Source organism: Botryllus schlosseri, chromosome 6, assembly GCF_051294905.1.
Source record: "Botryllus schlosseri isolate E-star chromosome 6, Bs_hap1, whole genome shotgun sequence".
In the NCBI taxonomy this organism is placed as follows: domain Eukaryota; kingdom Metazoa; phylum Chordata; class Ascidiacea; order Stolidobranchia; family Styelidae; genus Botryllus; species Botryllus schlosseri.
The window spans coordinates 20,977,901-20,999,214 of record NC_137241.1 but is presented as its reverse complement, the minus strand read 5'-3'; the positions used below and the strand labels follow the sequence as shown (position 1 = coordinate 20,999,214).

The following is a 21,314-nucleotide window of genomic DNA, read 5'->3' as shown; positions in this document are numbered from 1 at the left end:
AAGGGAGCGGATTCACTCAGCGGGCGATATAGGGGGCGCCTAATAAAGATGGCGAATAGCAGTATAGATAGTGTACTAGTTATCATATGGATGAATATAGCTCTATATGTGATATATCCCAAAGTTCTCGTTACAAATTGACTTTCGTTAAAACTTACCAAATTGCTAAATTTTTCGTTGTACTTCTTTCGAAATATACCGGCGATTTATGCAGTATATTTCCACAAATGAAGAAGTCAGTATAATTCCTGTAAAACTTGGATTCTATGATTCATATTCGTAGATCGCAAAGTCCCCTTTAACATAGTTCCATCACTAGGTAGGGGGTTTCTCAACAAAATGTTGTGAACTAGTTACTGTATCTTGCAGCAGACTGCATGTCTATATCGCAGAGTGAGCCCTTGATACAGTACATATACACATGGTTTCTGGTCAAAATCTTAAACTACCCCATTGGTATGAGCCCACACCCGTCAGTTGATGTTGTTACAACCTCGGTTTGATCACGAAAATAGTACACACAATGATTAGATCATGGTACCCTACAGTTGTGTGGACACAAACATATATCTCACGGCTCATTGCGTTTGGGTAACGTCATTCTCTCCTTTTCACTAAAGACAATTTACGGCACTTATTAGACTGGCTTTCCGGGCGAAAAATTTGATGAAATTGGTATCAATCGGAGGCTACCGCGTACTGATTAAGAAAATGGAAATAATATTCTGCTCGTGGTCTTGAAACCCCAAAAATGAGCCTCGTATTTTAAATTGTAAAGGGGTTTGGAATTTTGACGCAACAATCCCGGCTGCAATCAGATGCCGCAGCCAATCAGCATGTGAGGAGCAGCGCAAACGACAAGCGTATTGGCCATTGCTGCGAAAGGGACTGACCGTTCACACTATCACCATAGTGTCCTATATGGTGTCGACCAGGGCTTTGGAGCCGGAGCCCCGGAGCCGTGGATTTTCACCGGAGCTGGAGCCGGAGCTCTATATAAAATTCAGCCCGAGCCGGAGCCGGAGCTGGAGCCCGTTCTTTGAGGAGTAGCTCCGGCTCCGACCTATTTCATAAGATGCAATTATATATATGCAACAACCACATCTGCTGATTTATCATAATTGAACAACAGGTCTGGATTTTAATGCTGTGCACAGCAATGGCATAGAGTAAAGTGCAATCTAGTGCAACTATGATGTTGTCGACAATTGACAAGTATTCAGTATGACGTCACAAGCCGGCACGGTGGCACCTATATGTCTTCGTTGCGCTACATCGGATGTTACTGACGGCTGACAGACTCTAGATTACTATAGATAACTAACCTATGGGTAAATTAGTAATCTATATAGGCCAGGAATGGCCAACCTTTTCGGCTAAAGTGGCACATGCAATTGACGAACGAGTGTGCGGTCCACTAGCCGCGACAAGCGGGTAAAATTTTCTTAAGTCTATAAATAAACTAGGTCAATAATATTATTACTTGAGTATTGCGGATCTATTGTATACCGCCCGCTAGGCTCAGTTTGCAAGGACGCGACTATTCGGCGTCTGGTCACATCGATATCGAAGGTCTCCGATAATATGCGACAATCATGTTGTGCCTACATTTCACCGTCGACGATCTTTATGCGAGCGCAAACGCGAAAAGCCTTTCTCCCGTAATTACGAATACAGTTAGACTCAATCGGGTAAATTAGGCGTTTTTTTCACTTTCAGTAGGAGGTAGGCTACCAAGCAAGAAATCGTGTGACAAATAAACACGCGAAGCGTGAAGAAAAATTTCGCTACTATTTTAGTTTATTGTAATGTACGACGATTTACTGAAAATGTGACTGGACCCTGGATCTGCCAATGCGTCGGAAGTCGGAAAGGATATTTTAGTCATCAACATCCCAAGTGTCGCAGCCAGAATTGTAATTTTTGTTTGGCATTGCAAGTTAACAATCTGAGCAATTCATTTTCGATAATATAATAGGAAATTACCTCGCGGGCCACGCAAAACCTCTCCCGAGCCACATTTGGCCCGCGGGTTGGCCACCCCTGATATAGACAGGCCATTCGATAATTTCAGAGCCGGAGCCGGAGCTGGAGCCGGAGCAGTGGTGATAATGCGGCTCCGGAGCTGGAGCCGGAGCTGGAGCAGTTTAAATTTACGGCTGCTCCAAAGCCCTGGTGTCGACACAGCCAAATCTCACGCCTCAGTGAAATTGTATCACGTCACAATTTCCATTTGGCTACAGCCAATTTGACGGTCATTTTTGACCGGCTTGCCGAGCATTAAATTTGGTAAAACTGGTATCAATCGAAAGCTGACTCTGCACTGATTACGAAAATATAAATTTTATTCCGCTCACGGCCCTGGAACCCCCACAATCAGCCTCGAATTTTTCATCGTTATGGAGATTTGCATTGAGACGCAACAATGCTGTCTGGCGAAACGAAAGATTGGCATTGGGACGCAACAATGCTGTCTGGCGAAACGACAGACAGCATTGTTGCGTCTCAATGCCAATCTCCATAACAATGAAAAATTCAAAGCTGATTGTGGGGGTTCCAGGGCCGCGAGCGGAATAAAATTTATATTTTCGTAATCAGTGCAGAGTCAGCTTTCGATTGATACCCATTTCGCCAAATTTAATCCTCGGCAAGCCGGTCAAAAATGACCGTCAAATTGGCTGTAGCCAAATGGAAATTGTGACGTGATACAATTTCACTGAGGCGTGAGATTTGCTTGTGTCGACACCATATAGGACAGTGCTCTTCAACCTTTTTCGACGTGGTACACCCTTTTAACGTTTGCTCAAAACTCGTACACCCCTGTTCATTAGGGGTCTTCAAAAATGACTTTTTTCCTCAAATCGTACTGGCTACTTGATAAAATTGTTAGGTTACCTAACTTAAGCCTACACACCAAATTTGGTTCAATTCCAACCAGTAGCCGCATGGCTACGGGAGAAGAAAGTTTCTATTTATTATATAAAAATAAATAACGAAAAATGTGAAATTTTTCTGTTGTCTATAAAAATGATGTTCTTCAAATTTGATTCTATTCCAACCAGTAGAAGCGGAGTTATTGCCGTAAAAAAAAATTGGATTTGAATAAAATAGTATTTGGTCACAGAGCTTATTCGCAGCCAGTTAGGCCGCCCGTCACGCAAATTGGAATTTATTTCGTGTCAGCCCCAAAACAGCATGACATTACAAACGATAATAAACCTAAATTTAATAGTTTTGGGGAGAAAGTAAGTAAAGCTACTGCTGCAGAAGCGGTAATTCAGATCAGCGATGATAGCAGGCGCACCAGCCTACTGCGTATCAGGCCTGCCTCACACCACACACAGTCGATAGTAGCACATGGGCTGGAAGAGATGTCAGTAACCTCAGATCGTGTGCCGCTATACACAGTCTATTGTCGCTAATTGGCATCACTAATAACAAAATACTTAATTGCAAATGTATGGCGAAAGATAGGATATAAAATCGGCATTTTAAAACAAAAGGCTTTCGATTTCAACATGGAAGCTGTTTCGACCCTGGCTGGCTACGTCACTTCATTCATGTGCATTGCGGTATTTATTAACGCCGGGTAGGAAGTACCGATTCAAGAAGTCTGAGCTATCGCGGCGGTTTCCTCAAAAATCACTTAAAGACAAATGACTAAAGCTCAGACCTGGGCAAAGTGCGGCCCGCGGGCAAAATGCGGCCCGCGAAGCCATCCTGTGCGGCCCGCGAAAGGTTGCTTGGAATTCTTAACATACAACCTGCTTTTTTAATGATGATGCGTGGACTACAATTTAGGCTGTATCAACTAAACAGACAATTGTTTGCTTTGAAGCCTGTTCATTAATATGTCACGACTACGCTTCCTACATTCCTTTCATGCGTACTCCAGATTCAAAATAAAGGCATTGTGGCTAAGTATGAGCAACAATTAAATCCATAAGAAATCACTCTTTCCATAGTTTAGGTCAAACCTTCTTAGTTGCGATTGTCACATTACGCATTATACGGTACGAGTTTCAAATCGTAACGTGAGGCGTTTCCAAATCTGTAGTTGGTAAAACCAGTCAATCAGTGCTCGCGACTGCTATATGACTCATCATCACCTTCATACCTAATATCTATCACCCATAAAGGATGAAAGTTCATGTCAAAAAGAGGAAATCGAAAGCTGAAATTCATAGAGGGTTTAGCGCACTAATATTTGTATACTGGAGTTAGGGGTAGACCCGTCATTTTAGTTTTTGCCAATCATGTCGATGGAAGTAAGGGTTTGAATTATGACAAAAACACAAATCTCTCGGTCAAGAGATGGCGAACTTCAGGAAAACTGCAAACTTCGCTCAACATCAAGGCTATTCGAGCTGCACACTACTCGGAATACAGCGACCAAGCTTTGTACTATCCCATATACATTTCAGTGCCGTGGCTCTCGAACTGGGGGCCGCGAAAGCATCTGAAGGGAGGCGCGAAGCCGAAGTTAAATGTATTTTTTTTCGCGCCCCGCGCGATTTACTCCAAGCTCATAGTATAGTTATTGCTCTGTGTATTGTCCAAATTTGATATTATAGAATTCCCTCATCAACAACTATAACCTTCCATGGCATTAAACCATCCGTTGGATTGGGCGTGAACATTTTCACTATCATGAAGCGGGGCGTTCCTAAAATAAGTTCGAGAACAACTGTTTTAGTGTCTTAATAGAAGAACGTCGATAGGGGTTTAAAAAGAGTTAAAAGCGTATCATATTTAACATTGTTTCGAATCCTGACGGCAGATAGCTATTTCATTAATTAACCGCCACGGTTTCAACCGTGTTATTATTATATAAAATAATTGCCCACCCCTGCTATAGCTGAACACATGTTTGTTAACTGCATACTTTCCAACACCAAACGGAACCATTGGTCTATTGCCGACGGCTAAATGAATAGGAGAAATATTTGCTTATGACATCACAATCAAGCGGTGTACAGTAATACCCAGGGATATCTAGAAGTCTAGGAGTTCTAGATATCCCCGAGTATTACCTTTGAGATAACATCGTACCATATTGCTCATTAACCTGTGCGTCACCCTGTACTGACCCATAAACCTGCCTTTATGATAGCTAGCCATCGGCTCATTGTAATTCGGATCTGGTACACCCCTGTACACCCCATCCGAGTGGTACACCCTTTGCAAATTCTGGTACACCCTAGGGTGTACGACCACCCCGGTTGAAGAGCACTGATATAGGACACTATGCTATCACTCTCGCTGCGCACTTGCTCCTGAGCTGCGGTATCTTATTACAGACGGCATTGTTGGGTCACAATGAAAACGTCCGATACAATGCAAATTTTGGGGCTGGTTTTGGAGGGTTCCAGGACCACGAGCGGAATAACTTTCTATTTTCGTATTCATATACATAGCACGAAATGTTAATTCGAATAGCCTACATGCTATATCTCATACGCATACAGCATACCATATAGCCAAATTCCGAGGTTTCAACGTTTCATAATATTATTTTGTGTTCAATATTGCGACTTATTCAACAATTAAATAGATTGTGCTGTCTCGTGTAACAGTTGGTGGTGGGACAGCGGATGGCAACGCCGTTCTTATTGACACTGCATACACCGGGCATTGTAGAATAGGCAACAGATCAACTGACTGCACAACATGAATAGTGATTTGTTGATGCCATGCAATTGTAACCAAAATATCCCACGTGAATGCCCATGCTTGTAATAAGATAACTCAGTATACCGAGAAACGTGTTGCGCTTTGTCACTATTCAAGTAGCTTTAACGCTTTGCTAACTATGGAATGAAGCCGGTCTTCCGCCGGCAAGCAGACGATTTAAACGCAAAATCGAGTGGCGCAATCCACAATTTGCACCATAGTACTAAAGAAACTGCCAGCAGCAATCTCAAAGTGATAGGATGCAACTAATTATAATATGGTAGATTCGTAGGATCTATAGCCGACTCACAAAGAGGGGAATTTACGCCAGGTCAACCCGACAATAGATTTGTACAAAGCATTTTCTCCCCGTGAAAACAGACGTGTACAATTGTTTGTTTGCAGAAGTCCAGTACAATGATACAGTGCTGGGTATGAATAGCTGCGGAAAAACCTGTAGCTTGGGGGAATACGCGGTGGAAACACATCATTGAGCGCTCGTTATAAATCTTTATCACAGGGCTCACTTAGTTTTGCGTGACGAAACTTCTTATTTCATATTTAGTTCACGATAAGTTGCATAATCTACTTGAAGCAAAATGCTAGCAGGATTATTAGCTCTTGGTTTGATGAGTATACGCAGAGCCGTCGAGTTGTCTGTAAGACCAAGTTGGAGTAGAATAGTGATGTTTTGACAGAGCGAATCACAAAGTTTCATAACCCTACGATATCAGTAAAAAACTGAAGAGTACGACTGATATTATCATATTCGTTATCGCATAAAGATTATGGGATATGAGTAGCAATCGTTTCCTGGCTGTGTGTTATCAAGAGTTTGCGTTGGGCATTGTGCAACCTTACTGACATGCGAGACAGATAATATAAATAACACCGCGAAATAGCGGGTCGCCTATGCTACGGTCTTTGGAAGGTGCGCCATCTCATGTGGAATCGGTAACAGTGATAGCAAGACTTATCGCGAGTAGAATTTGAGTTTGACAGGATCCCTCTGTCTGAGATAGGGATAATCCCTACAAATTCGAGACGATGACGAGCACTTGAAACCGAATCGAGTGCCAATTGTAATGATAGTGAGAGTCGATGTTGTCAAGTAACGAAATTATACTCCTTCACAACTACAATAATATTTCATCAGCGAAAAATACAGTATTCCCATCGTTGGTGCTTCGAAACCTCGGTTAGCCTTGGGTCAGCATCGTAAAACATGTTGCACATGCTACTAATATACAAGGAAAGACATTTTTTGCCAACTTTCAGCACAAAGCGCTACCAAATAGTCATGGCCCAGAATTACAATGCTTGTTTTGGAGGGCGTGTAATTGACAGATTCATCCTGGAACCGCTCAAGTCATTATTCTTGTTATGACGTCATAACAGGTGATACTAGAATGGTCGACCCGATTCGACTCGGATTCGAACCACCCAGATAGTATAATTATAGCTTCGGCTCTTAGCTTAGCAGTTAAGAGATTTATTTAATAGTTTCAGCCCGGCGTGCTCACAAATTTATAGAGCTTCCGCCAAATGGATATGTATCTCTTTAACCATATTTTGCTAATAGCACTTCTGGGAGCGGTGGAAGGTCAAGAAGGTATGCGAATGGGTTGTTTTGAAACGATGCTACCACTGCCTGGCTATTACCACGACTGACCTATCGATCTCGCTTCCCATGACATGCCGCCCTATTTCTTGTCGCATTCTTTTTCTATACTATCTTCTTTACTTTCATTCAGTGTGCATGCCTCCTCTTTACATCGCCTAGGCCAAGGTGGGTGTCAGATTCCATAGACTACTCCTTGTCGCTTCGACATCTTCCTGTCTTTTCATTGTATCGCATTTTGTGGTGTATTGAACTGATAAAATTGCTAATAAACCAATGATGATGATGATGATACTCTAGCAGTCTAGCTGTGTGCTTGAAAATGCTTTATAGGTCTGCTACACTTTTGTGTTGGATCGCGTGTAATCGCGTAATGTATCGGTCGTCTCTCGATAAATTGCGAAAAATTGGCCACGTGTTTATAATGTTTGTGATGTGCGGCGTTTCTTGTTCTCCATCAGATGACAACCGCACGGCATTATAGTAGGCCGTGTTTACCGGTAAGCGGCCTATCGCCACGGTCTACGTCACATCAATCGCATACGAAAACAATAACGGAGTGGGACTCTACATCAGGGATATCTAGGCGTGTAGAATATCCAATGGTATACTCAAAGAGACAAATATAGTATACAAATATCCACAATACATTCTGATGTTTTTAAAAGGCCAAAATGTGAATTCATTACCATCTGATGCTACACGAAACATTATTATCGTTTGAAATATTGGCATAGTATGCGATAGCCCGTTATTCACCGCCAACTGCATTTTATTTGTTTAAAATTGGAATGATTGACTCTCCTTGTTGTAGTTACTGTCCCTTCCCAGGAACCGCGTGGATCATTTTATAATCAGTTGTCCAATATATGATTTTCATCGGAAGTTTCTCATCGATAAATGTGCTCAATTGAGAGTGAATTTTTGTATTGCCGATTTACTCATTGATTTTCGTATAATTCCGTATGTAGTTGAATTTGTTTTATCGTGTAACCGTTATTTTTAGCTTCAGTTTTTCAGACCATTCTGTTATTTGATCATTTTTACACCATTCTGATATCCGTCATTATTTCCCATGACCTCATCTTTTCGTTTACAATGTCTTTGACCGTGGTGCAAAAGGCCGTCAGGCGATAAGCGCGACATCTTTTTGTTTAATATACAACAACATCCAACCGCGAATGGGCTATACACAGCCAATCTCATTGAAAGACCCCCTTTTCAGAGGAATATGTTTGTGTAATAGCCTACCTATGCTGTAATAGCCTATGCTCATCAGCTTTCATTCAAATTTTTAATGTTAACTGAGGTAAGGTCTGTATAGCAGAGGTGCTTGACCGTGTTACAGCCGTGGCCCACTGTCCGCATTGAAAATATTCCGTGGCCAACCTATTAAAGTTCTTCTCGAAATGTTGAAGGATTTCCTCTCCTGTGAAGTAATAGTGAAGAGTGACTGGACATCCCAACAGCATTTGAGATATGAGTAGAGACAATGTCAATTTCTCATTACTGGTGTGCTGGTTCCTGTTTTTGCGTTTTGTTCAATTATCAAAATTCGTTCCGGTGCTGTGAACCGCAGGTTACTATAAGCGATTACTTATTCGGAGTAAGTCGCAGCGACGATACCCCTTCTTAATTTCGACGGGACAAGCCGCCAGTTTTATAATCCTACTAATAGGTCTGCGGGACCACACGAAGATGCTAAGATGGCCCGCGGTTAAGAAACACTGATCTATCTAGTCTAGTGTATGTCTCTGTATAAGATAACGCATAATTTATAAATTCATGGTTAGTGCACAATTAAGTGAACAAAATTTCACAAGAAAAAAACATCCACGCTTCTGAACAGAATGCCATGCTGTGTCAGAGACCAAGAAGGCCTATTACAACTGGCCAGTCACCTTCGACTGTACGGAATACGCGTCTGACTGCGGGCTTGAAGGAAGTTACCAAGTGAGTGCATGGCTATGAGATGCGTCTTAACAATACCACATTAAACGGCACCGCAGTAGTAGATCCTCAACCTTTTTGGTATAGAAATGGTGTTCACATATAAACCCATAAAGGTTGAAGTAATACGTCAAGGTCGAATAGAATGCAATGTAGACACAACTATAGCCAGAGTTTGGCAATTGATTTTCTTGCCCCATTAAGTTTCGGGATTCGTATCCGATGAGTGACTGATGACTTTCTGCTTCCCTTCCGTGAACAATAATCATATTTACCTAATAACGGCTCGATTAGCACGAGGATAGTAGTTGGTACTATGATTACAGACTCACGTTTGCAAGCTACTGTAACGTAAATTTCCCCTCGGTAACGTGATATTCGTTCGCTCTTCAGTGCAACATAACCTCAAAGGACACGAATGAGACGCAGTTATTGATCACCCACGACTATGACTATTACGATTACTATGGCGGTAGCGATCTGCTTTTCGAAATCAAGAACGTGACTACGGAATCACCGTCATACATCGAAATTCATGTTCAGGTAATACATGAGTTTTCTCTGTAGAGGAGATTTTGAAACTATATGGTCCCATGCCGACAATAAATCGTTTTGTGAGACTCTCAAATGGACTATCCGCCACCACTCGCACTTCGCACATATACAGTGGGTGCGTTGTATGAGATGAGCACTGAGCACACGACACATGAGCATGCGGCATTTCAACATGTTGGTTGAAGTTTCGGCTAGGGTTGGGTTAGGATTGTACATTCAAATTATCCAGTGCAGCAAGCCCAGATATCATTTTTCATAATGTTGCATGCTTCCATGTCTAAATTCCCAAGGTAACTGTGATCTCTCTTCAACTCTGGGCTCTCCTCTCTTTCCGCACGTATTCCTTGCCCTTTTCATTCGCTTCGTTTATATTCGTCCTTCACCGGATCTATATGCCTGGACTTTTTTTGTAAAGACTCCGCACGAAAAGCGACGCAGAGGGAGGAGCCCAGATAAACATCCGACACTCCGTAACGTGGTGGTGGTACAGCCAAGACCCCGACCGCATTCTCTCGCGGCGAAAGCTTTGGATCGACCTATTGCACCCGTTTGAGCTCGCTAAAATTTGAAATATGGGTAATTTTCAGAATGAAGAGGGCTGTTGCTCGCAAGATATTCAACTGCAAAAAACATCGTATCCCAATATTTCGTGTGAGCAATCTCACACCTATACTTCGATAACACCGACTGAAACAACACCCAGTGCATTACGAAAAAGAAGTTGCACCGGTGAGATAGTTAGGCGTATTTACTGCAATAGATGCCACATATTTAGTGATTATTTAGCCACCTGTTGATGTCAGTGGATGATAAATAGATTATAGGCCAGGGGTTCTCAAACGGTGGTACGCGAGAGAATTTGTGGGAGTAGGCTACGCGAGAAACATCATTTTTTTGGCATTGTGACAATATTCTCCAACAACGATTTTAATGTTTATGTTGCAAGAAAGAAAGATAGTTCAAGCTTACAAAAGGCTATGTCTATCAAGGCTTCAACAACCATGCTTTTACATTGCCATTTAACTTTACTCGTCTCATCTACGTTAACTGTAGTGAAATAATGTTTCTCTACCGCCCATAGTAGATATCGGGTTAGTTCTAGCAGAACCAGCAGTGTCATTTGTTCTTTATGACAAACACCTGATTAACGCTATTGTACATTTCGGTGTTTGGCCTAGTTTCGAGCTACTAGTTACTAGGACAACGATGAGCAGGTTATAGTTTATATGGGACTGGTTTAGTATGGTAAAGACTTATCCAGCAGCGTCAAAACGATGTGTGGACACTGGACAGCCATTTGCTCTTCTCCTCCACTTACAGTTGTGACTAGTGAGCAAAGTTTTTCAAGCATAGGTGCAATTATTAATGATAAATAATATAATGTATGCATGTTGCCTTAAAACTACTTCCAATTTAGTAAATTTACTTGTGGAGTAGCGCCAAACTCATCCATCGCAGGGTGGATGATTGAAAGTGTAAATACACAGTTGAAGAGCTTCCCGGAGGTACAGAACTTCAATATACAATTGAATAGAGTATTCATAGAGACATTTGGAAAGAACAAAACATCTCAACAATCGTATCATCAATTATAACGTCACCGGCAAGAATGTCGAATATTCGATGCGAAGAGATAGCTTGAGATCAATGTACTATTTTAGATGGTACACGAACTCCTTCTGTTCGCAAAAAGTAGGTTGGCATATTTTGATAAAAGTCGACACCGAGGCACATAGATGAAGACGTGAGCGGCCTCTGCAGACGCGAAATCTGTCGTGTCGATAGTTTTTCGCACAGACATTATTATCCATCAATTGTTTGCCAATGGTAAAATTCATGGTCTTTGACTGTTCTGATTCAATCTTCAGGGGATGAGTCAAGGTCAACATTTTCTCCGAGCGCGATGCGAATGTTCTAATAAATCTAGGTACATGCTGTTTTATTCGGTCCTGCAGACGTTGTGCCGTTCTTCCTTCGTAGTCACAATCACAGTGTCACTGATATTCACGGACCGTATTATTTTGTTGAAGTGCTGGAATAACGTCTTTACGTGTTGCAGGGAGCAGTTGAGTTGTCGTAAAAATCACGTTGGTCTTGACTGTGTCGTAACACTTACTAACCGCAAAAATCAATTTTTCTGCAAAGCGGGTGAAAACCGTACCAATCCATCTACCACCGTTTTTCATCATCTTTTTGGTATATATGGGTTCTCAAACTTTTTAGAACAGGGCAAAACGCCGAGTTTTATTCACATTCAGAGGTGGTTAGTAATGAAATACTTCTACTTTTTGAAAGTACTCAAGTAGTTTCCCTCTACTTCTGGTACGTACTCAAGTAGATCTGATTTTCTCTACTTTTACTTCTACTTCGTAATATTTTGTGATCTACTTACTTACTTTTCGCTATTTTCAGTTTGTCAAGTAGAAGTAGTTTAATCCTTAATACGAAAGCTAGCCTGAGGAATTTCGGGGCTGTTTCGACTGTGTACCAACATTTCATATTCATAAAAGCCAAGTGAAGCCGAGAAATTTTGTTGTGCTTCGCACATAGTAGTTATGGCTTGATTGCTTGCTAACACCGCATTGCCACCCATATCAAATATTTCATCACAGTACATATGGCCCACCATAACGTTTGAAACTACCGTTTCGCAATCTAGCAATTACCTGTCATATCGTAATCGATCAGCCTGTATCCTGCTAATCTGGAAAATCCGGATTTTTCTTAACGTTACACCTATTTTAGCAGATCATGAAGCTTTATGGACAAAAGACATGAAACATATTTTACGTTTTTCAGAAGTGGTATTCGTATTTCACTTTAAACTCCGAGTATCATACTTTGAGTTCTAATTACTTTCAGTTCTTTTGTCTGCAGAACATACACGATGAAGCATAAAAGCAAGTGTGGTAATGCCTATATTTTCGGAAAAGAAAAGCTATACTAAATATAAATTTTACGATCCACAATATTTGTTTTTAATGTATACTAATCGCGCAAAGTGTTGACACCGTATCCGATACAACTTCTTCGTATTGCTCTCGGCAGAACTTGGGGCCTTATAATATGGGGAAGGGCACCATGTCATGATATTCTCTAAAACGGGGTCTTCTAGTAAACAAAGGGTTAATATCGCATTTCCACATCATTACTATAATTTGCATCCCATGATGCGAAAGAATGCTCATTTTGTCGAAAATTGTAACCTCCCGGGATGCATCAATACCAATCTCTGCACCTGCGCATAGCTCAAATTGCAGCTTTTGACAGTCCATGCGAACGAATTAAGACTGTTTTCAAAACTACTTACTTACTTGAGTAGATTTAAAGTCAGTAAATCCTACTTCTACTTCAAGTAGTTTAGGTGGCTTTCGGAAAAAGTACTTCTACTCGTACTTGAGTAGATTCTTTCGTCGCTACTTCTACTTCTACTTGAGTAGCTTTCTTGACTACTTTGACCACCTCAGTTCACATCTCGCGATGCAAGCGTCACACATCGAAAGAAATGCATTGCAAATTGTGAGATATTGGCGCGACCTTGTATAGTCGTTTACCGGGAGTTCTCCATCGTTTTATAAGCTGTATCAGTATACTTGTTAGTCGCGCTCCATATCGACCAGAGACCACATAACTGTGCAGTCATTCACAGCACAATCGCCTCGCCAAATGCCGTCTAAGAATTCGAAAATCCCGAATCCTTCGAACTCTAGAAACTTAGTCCCGTGATAGCAATATTCACTTTTACTTGTTCATGTTATTCTGAACGAAGAATGCATCATATTTCAGTGACCGATCTCAATGAACCACTGCTACGAGGCCTGGAAAATTACACAATCACGTGGTATCACAACTGCGGAAACCTTCCGAGCGATGTTTTCATCGATGCATCCATGAACAATGAGGTGAGTCTTACAGCGCTGCGAATTGCCAGGTGAAAGTTTTGGTAACAACATACTTTTTGAACTTGTTCAGACGATAGAGATTCCGTTATTCGACCCATTCAAACATCCTGGAATATACTCTTGTGCCGTTGAGCATAACGGAGAAACCCGATATATCGCGGAACACCATCTGTGTGCTAAGCGTAAGTCTCCAGTTAGAGCTTATCTGTCGTAGTATCTGGCTAAACTTGCACAAAGGCTATCAAAGAATTTCATCGAGTCGGCGCTAGTTACAAATATGACAGAATTCAATATTATTGCATTACCAAAGACAGATTTGTTTCAGGCCTACTTTACCTGTGAATCGTCGACACGTAGATTGCATTATTACGGTGATGTCGGCATCGCCTCTTACCTGAATTCTACGAATTACGGACACATTAGTTTTATAACATAACATATTCTATGGTTGGTTCTTATAGCTCCAGGTATTGAAAATTTGTCATTACACCATGTTTAGCCGGCGCCATGTGGCGCTTTATATATCAGCTCGAGTAAAAACTATCACGAACTGTTTTAACAGAATCAAGACCACTAGTTCAGGTCAAGATCATCTGTAATACAGACGAGATACGCTATGAAATTGGCGATACTGCTACCATTGAATGCAATGTTGATGTCGGCAGTTCCGAAACGGATGCACAAAGTTTCAACATGAACTTTTACCCGGTATGAAACAAAGTATAGTCTACATAAGGCAAGATACACTGAATGCATCGCTATATTCACCCAAAAAGCGCATTGAATTTTAAGTACTTTCAAGATTAGTTTTTAAACTGTTCTGTGTGTAGACTTGTTATAGTTTATAGATGTTTGAGTGATCGCAAAATTAACTTTATCCGCACCAAATAGTCCCTGGAAATCCCTAACAGCCTTTATTACAAGTGCAACGTCAAATGCCCTTTACAGTCAGGAATGGAGTGAGTAACCTATGTCAAATATAGATGAACAATATATCTACATACAAAAGTTAACAACCGAAATATTCCTATGGAAGTAGCATAAAAACGTTTGTAAATTAGCCTACACCTGACAGAAGCCGTTGGATACGAGACAAACATTAGTTAACTGCTTGGGGAATATAGCCCCTTAGCACAAAGGAAGTTGGGATAGCGCAAATTAGATGATAAATTAAATATGAAGGAAGTACGTATATGTTCGTACGCAACTTGCAGGAACATGTTTAATTTTTTGCTGAACACAAGAAGGTAACATGAAAATTTCATGAACAGGGATTTTTGGTTCGTTGGACGTGCATCCCTATAAAGTTTATGGTCTCGCTGCGTTTTACAGCATATTTTCTATGCAATTGAAGAATGAAACACTTTGCCTTTGCAGTTGTTGGAGAATTGGGAGAGAGACATATCAAGAGATAACTCATCATGCACTGCAACCCTCGGAGACCCGAGCAACCCAAGCTCTTCATCTACCCATTTTTCTCTTGACGACAGAGTCAGCTGTCAATTGTTAGTATATGCGCGATGAGATTCAATGGCAAAGTCTTTGTTGGGACTACCCTGCTTTCATTTTAGAGCTAACAGAGTGTATGAATCACGCCTAAAGCTTATTGCAATTTGAATGTATAGAAAATACGGCGTTCTTATTGCCATTTAATATATACACCTTACCCCCATCGACTTGATCAAATGTCCGCTGGTTTTACCACAAAATTCAGTTTTTTCAGTCCGTTCTGATACAAAAAGTGATTCAGAGTAAACAGCAGTACTAAACGCGTCTCTCTGATTGTGTGACTGTTCTAGAAAACCGGCACGAACTGATTAACACCGACCACCGCTTACACTTACAGTCTGTATGTAAGGCGCTGAGCGTGAGACAGCCCACACTGTTACAGGCTGCCGCTCAATTGATCTTGCTTTCCGTGTATCGAAGGATAACTATCAACTTACTCGAATCCAATTTACAGTAACCGTGTACGGACTATAGACGAGTCTTGCTTCTTGCAAATCCCGACGCAAGAAGAATGGGACCGAGAAAAGAACAAGACTCTCCAAGTTTTACGGATGTCGTTCACCATCAAGTAAACGTTATGAAATACCGTTCAAATTGACCACCTAAACAACCTACTAGGTATACAAACACGCAAATGAAGCCACAATTAGGCCGTGCATGTACAGTACAATGAATATTGAATATGCGTGTGACGAGATCAGGGATATCTGGAACTAGATATTCCTGGACGAGATGTAGGGTAGTAGTGATAGGTTCCACCGTTGCACCACCAATTCCGGCTCCAGACTATAGAATTCCTAGCGAGGTGTTGCAGGTTTAGCCTACCTAGGCTCCTCCTCGCCACGTGATCCGCACAAGCGGTGTCTTAAAAAAGCCTAGAACTGGGCCGTGCTACTAGTCGGTAAGTACGGAATCAAAATAAAGAATATCGGCCTGGCGTAAAAGGACCAATGTAGTCGAAACATCATGAATATCAAACAAAACAACATTGAAAATGTACAGTGCACAGTCTGACCGCAAACCAGATATCAAATGCCCCCTAACCCGCTCCTACTTACGACATTCTTTTTATTGTCATACTGTCCCTACGTTCGCGCGGAGATTTTTATGTTGATCCGAATCAAGTAAAAACTTTTGTTTTTAACTGCGCACCCGTTCGACTTATGTGCATTAGGGCTGTTAAAAACAACAACTTTGTCTTCAGATTTCACTGGCTACGTGATAAAATTGTCAAGTCGGCTAAAAAAAAACGCTGCGTACTAAATTTAGCTCAATTCCAACCAGTAGAAGCGAAGTTCTTGTAGCGGAAAGTTTTAAATTTATTATTTGTCTCCGCGTTCTCTATGTCATATATTCCCGTGAAAACGTAGCATACTAATTAAACCAAACTAAATTGTATTCTTTTTGGTGTGCGAGGCTTCAGTCGCGAGATGCCATTAAAACTCAGATTTGGATCGCGGTCTAGAATGTTTAAAACCACTGTTTTATACCACCAACAGGAATCTTCAAAGGTACGATTTCACAGCCTACGAAGCGTTTGTCACTTTCGGCAATCCTAACAATAACGATACCGACGTTGTGACAATCCTCATGGATTTGGGAGAGCAGAGACGCGCCGCGCTTATTGGTGGAATACTTGGCGGCACCGTTGCTCTTCTGATCTTGGTTGCCTGCTTACTGTATTATTTCCGATTTCAACTGCGCCTGATGTGGAAGAGGTCCAGATTTGTGAAGCACGAGAAAGGTAAGAAAAGAATTCATATGCAAATAGCCGAGGCCAACCTAATAATCTCTACCGAAGTGTAGTAGGATTATCTATAGGCTCTTCATCGCAGTCCGGTTAGCGTCAGCTGTGTCCAACGTGGGCCGTGCTACAAGAAGGGCTGCGCTCAATGATTCGAGTATTCGAATTAGAATCAAGACTTAATTGTGATGATTTGAGTCGAGAGTGAGAGAAATACGCAACTCAAATCAAGTTAATCACGATCCCTCTAGACCAGGAAATATCTACAGAAAAAAATCTAGGGGCAATAAATTCAAGTCCAAAGCGGGCTGCACTGACAATGGTAAGCCTATGTTGCAAAAGTCTCCTGAAATGGCCATCAAATTCGGCTGCGAGTCCTGCTAGTTGATGAATGGGATCCAAAATATCGTAACGCATAACATTATTGTGGTGATTGTACAGGATTGGATTACGGGGCATACTTCACGTACTTCTGGTCAAAGGAAGACAGCAGAGACTTGGCCAACGACAAATATTCCGACCTGATATTGGGGATGAGAACTTTCGTGAATAAACTTGGTTTCAAGATTTACGACCCGGAGAAGGATTTGGCAATAAGTCCATGTAAGTATCGGAAGGTGTATACACTGTACATGTATATTGCGCGCTGTGCGCAGCCAGGATGGTAATTCGAGAAACACACTTGAACATGAAGTTCTTTTGTCTATCGGGTGACTTTTTTTCAGCAACGTTATGTTACGCCATTGATAAATTGCGACGTGATGAATGCCGATGATAGCATAATGAGAAAGTCGAAAATGAGGGAAGGGGGGGGGGTGATTTTAGTATCATTTGCACCCCACATGGCTGTATCAGCGGTATCTGTATGATTCCTTTGCGACCCAAAATTAGGATACACACACACACACACACACACACGCACACTGGAAACATTCTTTCGGCGATAAAACGACTGCGTACACCCAATAGCCGTGCTACCGTCTAAGACACTGGTTCTTAACTGGTGTTCCATGGAGCACTAGGGCTTCGTCGTGGGGAGCGCCGTACGTATAGGGGAGGTTCCACCACGCCTTCCTTCTGAAATGCCAATTATATCTCCAATATTGATAAGCTCATTTGTAAATAAGCAATTGGTATCACGTTCCGATTCCACCGAACAATACGATGACACTTACAAAGGTGAAGCCTCGCAATTATTATGAACTCTGAAAGGGAACGCCATATTCATGATAATGTTTTGGTTTTGTGTGGAAATTATATTTTAATCTGTTGATGTACAGCTCATTTTGCGCAACAGTAATCTATAGTAATGTATTAGATGTGTAGCTATATGTGTGGCGTGGTATATTTTAGTTTTATGACGTAACACAAATTTGGGGTTCCGCGAAGGCCTGTTGATTAGCGTAAGTGTTCCGCAGGTCAGTTAAGGTCAGGAACCACTACACTGACCGAAGACCATGGCCGACTTCAAAATCATTCTCCGTCTCTTGCCTACACCCAATCCGATACTTATATACAGAGGTGGTCAGTAACGAAGTACGTCTACTTTTTGGAAGGACTCAAGTAGTTTTCATCTACTTCTGGTACTTACTCAAGTAGATTTGATTTTCGCTACTTCTACTTCGTAATATTTTGTGATCTACTTACTTCCTTTTCGCTATTTTCAGTTTGTCAAGTAGAAGTAGTTGAATCCCTCAATAAGTAAGATAGCCTGAGGAATTTCAGGGCTATTTTCACGGAGACCAACATTTAATATTGATAAAAGTCAAATAAAGCCCAGAACCTGTGTTGCGCCTCGCGCACAGTAGTTATGGAGTGACAAATATGTTTTCACGAACGTATCAGTGAATATAATTTAGGTACCGGATTGTGTGGTTCCCCTCACACCGCATTGTCGCCCATATCAAATATTTCATCACTGTTAATATGGCCCACCATAACGTTTGAAACTATCGTTTCGCAATCTAGCAATTACCTATCATATCGTAATCTAGCAGCCCATGACGTGTCCTACTAAACTGGAGAATCCGGCTTTCTTGAACGTTACTCTTGTTTTAGCAGACCATATTTGAAGGTTTATGGACAAAAGACATGAAATATATTTCCGCTTTTTAGAAGTGATATTTGTACTTCTCGTTCAATTCCCAGTATCATACTTTGAGTTCTAATTAGTTTTAGTTCTTTTGTCTGGAGAACATACATGTTGAAGTATAAAAGCAAGTGTAGTAATGTCTTTAATTTCCGGAAATAAAGCTACACATGGCATTTTTACGATCGACCATATTTTTATTAACGTTTACTGGTCGCGCAAAATGTTTACACCGTATCCAATACAACTTCTCCGTATTGCTCTTCGACTAAACTACGGGCCTTATGATATGGGGGAGGGCGCCATGCCATGATATTTTCTAAAACGGGTTGTTCGAGTAAACTTAGGATCATTATCGCATTTCCATATCAATACTATCATTTTCATCCCATGATGCGGACGAATACTAATGCTGTCGAAAACTGGATACCTCCTGAATGGTATGTATCAATATGAATCAAGCTCAGGATCTTTCGCATAGCTCAATTTGCAGCTTTTGACAGTCCATGCGAACGAATTACGGTCGTTTTCAAACTACTTACTTACTTGAGTAGATTTAAAGTCGGTCAATTCTACTTCTACTTCAAGTAGTTTTAGGTTGCTTATGAAAGAAGTTGTACTTCTACTCGTACTTAAGTAGATTTTTTCGTCGCTACTTCTACTTGAGTAGCCTTCTTGACTATTTTGACCACCTCTGCTTATATATACTTATAAGCGTGGTTATTAGAGTTTTATTCAGATCCAATACAGAACGCTCAGGAGGTCCAGCAAAACTGCGACAGGATAGTAGTAATTCTGACAAGCAAATTTCTCGAACAAGAAACGGCAGAACAGCAACTTTACGAGGTATAATAGCTCACACATTCGTTATCTGCTTTTGTCAACGCAACAAATTTGATTCCCAGAGCTTTCTCGAAAAAGAATTCATTTTAATTAGGACGCCCGACTTTGAAACGGCTTTCAGCAAACTTGACAAATATCGAAAAAACGGCCTGCTGGCACACTTTCAGGTGAGTTGAATTGAAGGAATGTCCTGCAATTGAAACTGGTCCCAATAGGGGAGATCACTGTAAGCATCGAATGTGTGACTCTGACTTGAGCGATGGCTTGAAACGACAGCCGACTACGCTTAATTCGGACTGTTAGGTTCCGCTCACATTTGACCAAATTAAGTGGAGAAACGACTTTGTCCGGGTTAAGCGGAAAATCAATTGTTCGCTTCTAGGTCACGCGTAAAGGCACACAAGACAAGGTTAAAAAAAAGGTCGCCACTAACGTTCGGACCACGAATGTCCTGTTTAGCGTCATTTATGCCCATTTTCACACGAATCTATCCATCATCTTACCTCTAAAAGCTGTGAAGGAGAACGAATTGCTGAAAAGAAGGACATTTAGGCGTCCTCGGAGGACATTTTCAAGAACCCGAAAAAGGAGGACAAATCCTCCTAATGGAGGACGCATGGTAACCCTAACATTTGGGCTAAGCATGAGCCATCGCACATATTCATCGTAATATAGGATATAGGTAAAATCTCGAACCACATAAAAGGTCACAAGAATTTATTAATGAGAGTTTCATTCTCGTAAGGTGCATGTATTATGATGTTCCATCCATCGGATAATAGACTGTTTCATATGTATCTGAATGCGACAAAGGTATCTCGCCACTTACGTAATTATGTTTGGGAATTCACAGCGGAACTTCACAATCAGCTGGTCGGGCGAAGGAGGCGAGCTATCGAAAAGGTTTCAAATGGAGTTGGAATTGGCGATGCCAAAAGTAAGGAGAGAAGGCTCTGACGATATCGAATCGAGCAGATTAGCGACAACAACAAGATTGTAGAATCAGTTCGAATTCGATCGAAAAAAGATCTTCATTGGAATATCTTATTCTTTCACCTCTGTCGGGTTGAAGATGCAATACAACGCGACGCAGCTATGTTGAACGGCACTCGACTACATGCAACATACTTCGCCATAATCAATCATTTTCTGTGATTGTTTCTAAATGACACAAAATGGTCTATCATACATTGTGTTGATAAGGCCCAATAAAGATGTTTTCACGCCTGCACTAACTAGCTAGATCAGTACGTCGTTGCCAAATTAACAACGTGGATTTCGGACAGTTATTGAAAGTATTTAGTTCATAATATCTTCATCGGTTATAGGCTTCCAACCTCCTTGCCAGACTGAGCTAACTTTGAATTGTGTATGCTTTTGCAAGGAACATTTTGTAGTAAAGTCGCAATTTTTCGTTTCGTCGTCATT

The 21,314-nt window shown here is 41.3% G+C and overlaps 1 protein-coding gene across 1 annotated transcript; it reads left to right on the top strand.

The window, feature by feature from the left end:
* The first annotated feature begins 5,653 nt into the window (after positions 1-5,653).
* On the top strand, positions 5,654-21,079 carry LOC145441463 (uncharacterized). The gene is made up of 14 exons (XM_080319335.1): positions 5,654-7,285; positions 9,144-9,247; positions 9,638-9,787; positions 10,387-10,528; positions 13,586-13,701; positions 13,772-13,883; positions 14,264-14,409; positions 15,079-15,206; positions 15,665-15,778; positions 16,710-16,954; positions 17,396-17,557; positions 19,783-19,889; positions 19,949-20,053; positions 20,740-21,079. The coding sequence occupies exons 1-14, from the start codon at positions 7,219-7,221 to the stop codon at positions 20,884-20,886; spliced, it is 1,845 nt and encodes a 614-aa protein (XP_080175461.1). The 5' UTR covers positions 5,654-7,218; the 3' UTR covers positions 20,887-21,079.
* Positions 21,080-21,314: the final 235 nt, after the last annotated feature.